This window comes from Chrysemys picta, chromosome 17 (assembly GCF_011386835.1).
Source record: "Chrysemys picta bellii isolate R12L10 chromosome 17, ASM1138683v2, whole genome shotgun sequence".
In the NCBI taxonomy this organism is placed as follows: Eukaryota; Metazoa; Chordata; order Testudines; family Emydidae; genus Chrysemys; species Chrysemys picta.
In genome coordinates, this window is record NC_088807.1 from 26947083 (window position 1) to 26956848 (window position 9766).

The 9766-nt window shown below is 55.7% G+C and overlaps 1 protein-coding gene across 1 annotated transcript; it reads right to left on the reverse strand.

Moving 5' to 3' along the window:
• Positions 1-1951: 1951 nt before the first annotated feature.
• On the reverse strand, positions 1952-9760 carry LOC101940129 (selenide, water dikinase 2). The gene is given in 9 exon segments (XM_005280132.5): positions 1952-2901; positions 3576-3788; positions 4158-4257; positions 4500-4590; positions 5147-5301; positions 8007-8114; positions 8550-8653; positions 9465-9627; positions 9629-9760. Coding segments are annotated over 9 exon segments (1260 nt in total). The 5' UTR covers positions 9725-9760; the 3' UTR covers positions 1952-2671.
• Between the last annotated feature and the right edge of the window lie 6 nt (positions 9761-9766).

The following is a 9766-nucleotide window of genomic DNA, read 5'->3' on the forward strand; positions in this document are numbered from 1 at the left end:
CCAATGCACGACTTCAACAAAACATTTACATTTCTATACCTCAGCCCATGCATATGAACACATCCCATCTGCTCAACTTCTCACGCTGCAGTCTGCCCTGAAGTGCAGCACGGGTCCCAGGAAGCTCCAGCGCTGGAGAAGAACAGCAGCATCTCTGCGCTTTTCCAAACTCCTCCGAGCCTTGTCCCCAAGCACAGTGAGCACAGATCCTCATGACTAGCAGCGCTCCAGCTTCAGGTTAGCAACTGCGTGGTCTGCTCAGGTGCTGGTGAGGGGAGAAATCTGTAGCCTATATCCAAAGTGGTGCAGGCTCTGGGACCAGGATATAACACCCCCCATTGCCTGGCGCTGACCTCTCTCCACACGCCCCACTAGGGCAGATGAGGTCTGACAAACCCTCCCCTCACTCGACTCTACTCTGGTTTCTCTTGCACTGCGCTATGAGCTCCCTGCTTTAAACTGGGACAGTGTCTTGGTCTAAGTCCACAGGCTCTGTAGCCTCTAGAGCTGGCAGCTCTCCCTCCAGATCCATAGGACACACTTGCCTATTGTGTGCATTCGCCAGCAGTACAGCTGGAATAGCACTTACCTGCATCCAAAATGATCCGGGTGCTGGGACCAGCCCACACAGCAATCACCCACATTGACTGTCTGCAGAGTCCACAGCGCTGGCTTTAACTTCCATGCATGTAACCTTCCCCATGCTCTGACCGGCTCAGCTCGGAGGGTGAATGGGTGAGGCCTGCAAGACTACATGCCCTTAATGGAAACTTCCTGTGCAGCTTCAGAAACAACTCCTGAGCATCTCCAGAGACTGTTATGCCCTATTTCTGGGTGTTTCTTGGCTGCCAGATGAGTCTTCACACCCTGCCCAACTGCGACTGGGCCCAATTACACAGTATGCATTATTAGCAGCACTAGAGTAAGCTGAGCTCAGAATCTCATTTTGCCAGACACTGCATAGTCCTTGACCCAAACAGCTCAATTTGAATAGACACAAGGTGAGAAGGGGAAACAGGCACAGAGCAGGGAATGGACTTGCCTGTGATCTCACACCAGCTGAGTGGCAGATGAGGGAACCAAACTCCTCCTCCCCTCTAACCCACCAGACCCCCCCTCCCCTTCCAGAGCAAGGGAGAAAACCCAGGAGTCCTGGTTCCCAGCTCCCCCACCCCCCCAACCAGTGGTTCTCAACCTTTTTTCATTTGCAGACCCCTAAAAAATTTTGAATGGAGGTGCGGAAACCCCCAGGGGTCCACAAAGCATAGGTTGAGAACCACTGCACTAGACCGCACTTCCTTCCCAAAGCCGTGGATAGAACCCAGGAGTCCTGGCTATCAGTCCCAGGCTGCATTCAGGCAGAACCAGAGGCCAGTATGGAGAACACTAGGGTAATTTCTTCTCCCAGCTCCAGCAGCACCAACCTCCCTCACAGACACCAGGTGGCACCACCATCTGGACTGAACAGACCAGCCAACTATCCCCACCCCCTGCCCCCAACACTGCCCTCCCTGATCCTCATGGCTAGGCCATTCCCCTGGGTTCAGTGATAATTTGAGGGGTTTCCTCTCTCCTCTCCTCCAGCCCTTTCCCATTAACCATTTTGCAAAGTGCACTGGAAAGGCCAAAACAAGGAGATCCCATAAAGTCATGTGGTGGCCCCAAGCCCTCTTCACCTTTCGCATTCCTAGCTGCCCTATCCTCCTCATTGACAACTCCAGCAATCTTTGCATTATCTGCAAACATTAGCAACAGTGATTCTACATTAATTTTGATACTGGATACATCTATTGGCTGACATTCGGCCCCCACCCTTCCTGCACCATCCCATCCCACTCTAATCATGCCAATTCTAAAGCGGCTTCGTTGCAGGCCCTCTGCACAGTATCTCCTTGAACTGAGGTGCAGTGTGTGTCCAGCCCCTTCCCTGCAGATTGACCACCACAGCACATATAGAAATTGGTATTTATTGAATCAATCACCAGGAATTTACAACCCAAGAAGCAATCCACCTGGCTGAGCTGGTGCCCTGCCCTCTGGGGGTCCTCGACTCCTCCTAGCCCCAGGGTGGGTTTAAGGGGAAGAGCTTCATTAAAGAGAGGAAGGGCACATGTCCAGCCACATGGCTTATACCAACCCTCCCAGCCTTTATACCAGCTGCTCAGTCTGAACAAAGGCTGGGGGAGCCCGAGAGCTCGTTGAAATATTCCAATAAATAATTCTAGATAGAAATTACCTGCTGCTCTGCATCATCTGCATTTATCCTTAATAAATAACTAATTCATTTAATCTGCAGGAATCAATTAGCCATGTTAACCCCCTGAATCAGCCTGTGGGGGAGGCAGCATCGCGTGACACTCAGATCAGGCAGTCTGGAAGGGCCTCGCCTCAGCCACCTTGACCTTGGAAGGGGAGCCGTTTGATCACGGTGCTGCTCTGAGTTGGGGAGAAAGATCAGCACCTGCTGCGCCATGAAAGGAGCACAGATCTCAAGGGAAGGATGGTATAGCGCATTCCTACCATAAGTGCAAGGGACTGGACCTCTTGAGGTCCCTTCCAGTCCTATGATTCTGTGATTCCCATTCCCAAAGCCAAGACACCCAGCCAGCCCTGCTGCCCTGTGGCTGCGGGCAGAGGCCTATAGTGTCCAAAGGAAGGAGGGTCTGCCATCTCACGAGGCCGCTTCAGGGCTGGCGCTTGAGTTGTTGTCCTGGGGGGAGGCTGTGGCGCCCCGGGGTGTCACTTCAATGATGCGCGGCTTGTCAATGATGCGCGCAGTCTGGTTCCCCTTCTCCACGATGCCGATGATCCAGGCCTGGTGCCCCTCCCCGTATTTGGGAGACTTGATTTCAGCACAGAAGCGGGCGGCCTGCTCCCGGGGCAAGCAGATTAGCAGTCCCCCTGCAAAGAGGGACAGGGCTTCTTAGTGCCCATTGTGGGGGGAGGGGTGTCAAGTCGCCCTCAAGTCTCACTGCCACGTAGACAGTCAGCAGCAGTCATGGGGGGAAGGTTGCTATTGGCCCCCCAAACCTTCTGCCATGGGGCCAATCTGAGCAGCTCAGAAAGGGGTGAAAGCTCTTCTCTGCCCCACACAGTTAGCTTGTGGGCAGATGCCACCAGAGTCCTGCTGCCCAGCCGCTAGCTAAAGCCGGTGCATACGCAGTGGCTTGGGGTGACGTGTGGGAATTACCGTCTCCCCTTGCCCCAGGCAGGGACTGCAAGGCAGGATGACTAAGGCCTGGCAGCCAGCCCAGGAGGGTGGAGTCGATAAATACTGGAACAAGAGGGTATCAGATTCCGCTCTGCCAGGTTAACCCAGTGAGTCTCTCCCTCCCTCCTGTCGCACCAGGACCCACCATTCTGGTCACCAACTGTCTCACACAAGGCCCCGGTGCCAATCCCAGCTTCATCCGAGAAACAGCAAGCTTCTGAGGCACAAACCGTCCCAGCTGCCTCCCCTGAAATCCCCAAGGAACTGGCCAGACCTGATGATGAGACAGCCATTCCCACCCGCCTGTGGGTAGGTGAATTAGGATGCAACCTCCAATTCAGGTGACCCTGGCTCCCCACCCTACCTGATGTCTCTGGGGACGTCCCCTGCAGCAGCCCGAAACGATTCCCGCAGGCCTTGCTGATGGCAGCCATCTTGGCAATGATGGGCAGGTTGTGGATGACAAAAGAGACCTCGCTGCGCTGCTGCTTGGCCAGGTTTTGTGCGTGGCCCAAGATCCCAAAGCCCGTGATGTCGGTGGCAGCGTGAGCGTTGAAAGTGTGCATCAAACTGGCAGCTGTGGCAGGGGGAGGAGAGGCATTTACGGGCTGGTTGGGGGAGGAGCTAACTCCATGACAAAGGGGTGGATTCCAAAAGGGACTTTATGCACCTCTCACGGCCAGGGCTTCATCTCTTTCTCTTTTGAGAGATTAATGTTGGGAGAGGAGGGGTGCTCCCCTGAGGCTCCCTGCCAAGCACAGATCTTATGTCGTGCTGCTTAGTTTAACCTCTGAGCTCACAAGCCAAGAGGCTGTGGCTGCTCCCTGACTACTGGCTCCTGACAGTGAGACAGGAAGCAGATCCTGTTGCCACAAGCCCAGTCAGGCTGGGAGCTGCAGAACAGAGCAGCCCATGCTCCTCGCCAACTACATGTCCAGATGCCTACCTGTCCTGTTCAGCATGGCCATACTGAACATGGCTTCCTGGTAGGCCAGCTCCACATCCTCTTTGGACACCACCAGCTTAATCTTATTCCACCTGTCGGGCTGGAAAAGAAACAGGAGAGGGTAAGAAGCACCCAGGCCTGCCCCCACCCCAGCCTCCTCCAAACAGTATGAAGGGTCCCAAAACAAGGCCTGTTGCCCATCTTGTGGATGTTCTACCGCCTGGGCCCCAGGATCTATGGGGGCTTTCCCATAGCAGCTCCTCAACCCCGACTTCCTCACCTCCCCTGACTGCAGGGTGTGCAAGCATAACAGGGCAACAATAACAGCAGGCAAATACGTACATTATCCAGCCACTGATGAGCGTTGACAGCCACCTGCGTGCCCAGCGGCTTGGTCAGCACCAGCACATCTCCAGGAACTGCACTGTCTGGCCTGAAACGGATACACCCGTGAACTGTGCGCACCCTGGTGAGTCATTCCTGGCTATGCCTGCCAGCCACTGCTTCTACTAATATGAACTGAGGAGCGTGGCTTTTCCATGCTGACCTAAGAACTCTCAAAGGCCGTATTCCGAGTGACTAACGAATACTATCTGTTTTGAAACAGCCTCCCTGCATCACTACTCACTGACTGCATTGCTTCCCCGAAGGCACAGAAATCTCCCCAGGAGACTGAACTAAAGTGGACTCACTGTAAGAGAGAAGGTAGTTGGAACCTGAAAACCCAGACTGAGTTGGAGAGCTGCCGCGCTCATCCTTGTAAAAACCATGGTCCCTCGGGGTCTGGTTCCAGGGGACTGCGTAGTGGCTAGCGTGCAGCCCAGACCATGAAAGTCCGGGACCCCTCCCACTGCTCCTGCCACTCCAGGAGCTGTGGATGTCTCAGACCATCCTGCCCACCTGGGGCTTCTGGAACCTCGGGCTGCCCCTTGCCCTTTAACCCTGGTACTAGCTGTGCAGTCCCTAGGGCCTCAGTGCTCCTCACTCACATGATGAATTCGTTGGGCTGGCACACCACAGTAGCAACGCCCCCGACGATGATCCAGGGATTCAACACAGTCTGCCCGCCTGTCACTGATGTACCGCCATCCTCTGCGGCATCCCGGAAGCCTTTGATTATCAGTGGCATAATCTTTTCACGCTCCTAGGGGGCGAGAACACAGGTCAAGAAACAGCTGGTGGGCTGGCTACTGGCAGCTCAGGGAACCTGTATGCAAAGAGGGCAGGGTGTGCCTTATGGAAGCCAGGGCTGAGAGGCACCAGCAGGGAGACAGCAGCCGAGGACCAGGATCTGGGCTCTGCCAACACTTCAGAATTCACAGAAAGTGGATTAGTAGGAGGAATGGAAAAGGACAACAACCCAATAACATGCAACAGGGCCAGACAGACTGATAATGCAGGTGACCTCACGCCTACAGCCAAAGGTCACATATCAGAATTTAATCAGCTCCACTCAGGAAGAGCAGAAGGACTTGAAATGCTGGAAAACATGCCAGGACAGCAGGGCATTCGCCCAGAGCAAGGCTGGAGAGGTGAGGAAGCATCCTCAGAATGAAGGAACAATAATCATTCTCTGCAGCACGGACTCTATTGTGTTTCCCCGACAGCACACTTGAATAGTGCTTTGTGGAGATGCTGACATAGTTCAGTGTCCTATTAGAATGAAGGTAACGCCTTTGACGTGAACCAAGTTGCTGACTGGGGCTTGACAAATGGCAGGCGTTCTCGAACTGGGGGTCAGGACTCCTCAGGGGGTTGCGAGGTCATTACATGGGGTGTCGTGAGCTGTCAACCTCCACCCCAAACCCTGCTTGCCTCCAGCATTTATAATGGTGTTAAATATTTTAAAAAGTGTGTTTAATTTATTACGGGGGTCACACTCAGAGGCTTGTGATGTGATAGGGGTCACCAGTAAAGCAGTTTGAGACCCACTGGTCTAGGGACACAGAGTACCAAGCCCCTGGGGCACTGACTGTTGACAGGTGGTCACTGACATGACCAGAGGGGAAATTAAAGTTATTTGCTTTACTGCTCAGTATAACAAGAGCCTCCCCACTGAGCTGTGCCAAGTACTGGGGGATGAGAGAGACACACTATAGCATGGGCCACATCACACGGACTCTTTCCTTTAATTAACTCCCCCAGCACTTTAATGCCGAGTCCAAGCTGCCCAGCACTGCTGGTTACAGCTTCTGAAAACCTGAAAATACAAAGGTACATGGTACTCCAACACAATCTTAAGTGTCTCCCCCCCGCCCCGCGCAAGCTGGCAATAGCCACAGGGAACAGTTCAAGTAAGAGAGGGAGCCATAATAGGCAGACACTAAAAATCTGCCACTGTTCATGCTGTGTTCCAAATTTGAATTTAAGCACTTCCCTGCACTCCACCTGTGATCCTGTGTGAGACATAGCTGTACTGAGTGGTGGGCTAATCAGCTGGAGCAAGTGGGCAGAGCTGTCACCATGCTATGAGAACAGCTGCACATGAACTTTGAGGAATGCCTCAGTTCAGTGCTGAATTCTGCAGGCTGTCAGGAGAGGTGCATGAGGGTGTCCTCTTCCTCCCATCCCACAGGGATGATCAGCCCGGGGGCATACACTACTGTGGCCTCCAGGGCTTAGTGAGGGGTAGGTGAGATCAATGTCTCAGATGGAATCCTCACTGCAGGAGTGAAGGAGCGGCAGCAAAGAGCAAATCTGGGATTGTTTGGGTGGAACTGTCTCTGCGTCTCAGTGTAAGGCAAGGCAGGCGATGCTTGTTCAGTACACCTGACCTAAACCTGAGCTTTGTCCTAGCAAAGAGGTGGGGTTGGACTTTAGCCTGCTGAACTCATGTGCTCTGTGATTTCTAGAGCGCCAGTATGTGTGTTCTTGGCATGCTGGGGCACAGTAGAGTTAAGGCTGTGTTGTGAGGCCTTCTTTCCACTTTCCACTTCTGGGATTTCAGTTTAGCCAATCTCCATGTTCTGGAAGGACATGAGACACCACTGGGCAACCTTAGCTCTGCATTAACAAACTGTTGGGGGCAGTTAATTTCCTTTAAAAAAAAATTCTCAGCATGCCCACTTACTTGTCCTGCTCTCCCCTTTCATTGCCTGCATGATACTCCCTTCACTACCCCGGTATCGTCTCACCTCCTAAGTCTCCATCTGTCCCATGCATCCTTGTTCTCTCTCCTCAGCCCTCTTCTCCACAGAGAAGTAAAGACCCACAGGTTGGAGAGCTGAAGAGCGAAAGCAGGACCAGCGCAGGGACTAGCACAAAGTCAGTGGGGAGTCTGAACCCCACTTAAAGGTCTCAGGCAAAAGCACACGGACACAAGTGTCAGCCTTGAACTGACGGAGACAGGAGGTGCTGCCCAGTTATGCCACTAAGATGCCAGGAAATGCCCTGTAGTCCACCAGGAAGCTTCCTACCTGGGTAATCGGGAAAGGGAGATGGAGGGAGAGTCCGGGCCCAACCATGTCTGAGCCTGAGTCTGGATCAGACCAATGAGAGGGCTCAGTCCCTGCCTTCCCCAGCACTAGGGTATTTCAGGGGCCTCAGATGGAAAGTCAGGGTTCTGGTAGGGGGACACGGACCTCCCCCACCATTTCCCTGGATTGTAACTAAGTGCCTGGAAATCTCAGTTGCACTTTACAGAGCAGAGGAGCTATCAGGCTGCCAGCTCTGGGGCAGCAGCTGCTTCACACTCTATAAACCTGTAGTATTTCCACCTCTCCTGTCACGGAACATCCAATATACCCCACCAGCAGTGCAGGGACATGCTGAGCTCACCCATACTAGCTGTGAAGGTCAGTGACCACAGCACATAGCTAGACCCTTCTCCCCGACATCCCATCCCCTCACCTCATCCGTCATTTTCTGGCTGACACTCAGCAGCATCAGCATGTTGTCGCACTCGGTGATGCCCATGGCATAGAGATCACTCAGCACATTGGCACAGGCGATGCGGCCCTGGAACACAGGGGTGCGAGGGTCACCCATAGGGCCTACCTTCCATGCCTCAGGCTCTGAGCGCAGGAACACGTGTGCCACTTCTCCACCCCCAACGGGGGCCCCATCCCACATCCTGTGGGCTGTGAGTCTGAGAGCCCATACCCAATTCTCCTGGGCTCTGAGACTCAAGGCGCTCCCCTCTTTGGGCCTATCTCCTGCCCTGTGTGCTCTGCACCACAGAGCGTTTCCCCTACAGGGGGCCCATTTCCCATGCTCTGAGTCAGAGAATATCCCCTACCCACCCACCCCTCCATGGGCTCGGAGCTCACTAGTACACCCCCCATGAAGATGGCATGCCCATGACAGTCGCCTTCCACCAGCCATCACAAGCATGGTCTCTGGCATTACTTGCTCCCTTCCCCTGCCCACTCTGGAAACCACCCCTGCTCGTACCATCATGTAGGGATCCTCAACCAGTGGGTAGAAGAAGTCTGTGGTCTGTACAAGGGAGAGACCCCCATGCCTGAGGGGAATGACGCAGGAGTCCATCCCTATGCCTATGAGCAGGAGACGGAAAACTTTCACATCAGCATCGGCCCTCCAGCCCCCCACCCTACCCATAATCCCCATTCCCCAAAGATGTCCCAACACCTGGAACCTTTATCTCTCCACTGTCACAGGCCCATGGCCAATTCAACCCCCCTACTTCTCCTACCCCACCACCGTCCGCATCCATCCAAACCCACTGCCCCAACTCTCCACTGTCACCTTGAATCCCTCTAAGCTGCCACCTCAACCTCCTCCCACAACCCTTATCCCTCAACTCCTAGACTCAACCACCCCCTGCCTCAACGACCCTCAGCCCAGACTTCCCCCACAGGCCCAACCCCCTCCCTATTGCTGCCTCTCAACAGCCCCTTTTCCCTCACCCATAGTCCCCCTGCTCCCCCTACACCATCACTCCCCCATGCCTGCAGACTCCCCACCGCTCCTGCTCACGGCCCCTCCAACTGGCCACAGCCCCCTTTGCTCCCCCAGCCCCCCTGCTGCCCCCCCAACCCATCCCTCTCGCCCACAGCCCCCTCCCCAATGCGACAGGCCCACAGTGCCCCCCACTAGCCACAGCCCCTTTGCTCCCCCAGCCCCCCCTGCTGCCCCCCCAACCCATCCCTCTCGCCCCACAGCCCCCTCCCCAATGCGACAGGCCCACAGTGCCCCCCACTAGCCACAGCCCCTTTGCTCCCCCAGCCCCCTGCTACCCCCCAACCCATCCCTCTCGCCCACAGCCCCCTCCCCAATGCGACAGGCCCACAGTGCCCCCCACTAGCCACAGCCCCTTTGTTCCCCCCTCGCTGCCCCCGCGCTCACCCAGCGAGGGCCCCCCTGGCTCGGGCCCCCCGGGCTCGGGCCCCGCCGCCGCCAGCCCCGCGCGCGGCCCCCCCAGTCCCGCCAGGAGCCTGAGCAGCGTCTCCTGCGGGACTTTGCAGCCTCAGCCGCGCAGCTCCCCGAAGCCCGTGAGCCGCCAGCCCGGGGGCCAGGCCCAGCGCCTCGGGCTCGAAGGGCCGGTAGCCGGGCGGGCCGGGGCCCGCGGCCGGCGCGGCCGAGGGGGAGCCGGACAGCGCCGCCATCTTGGAGCGAGGGAGCGCGGGAGGAAGGCGGCTCCCGCGAGA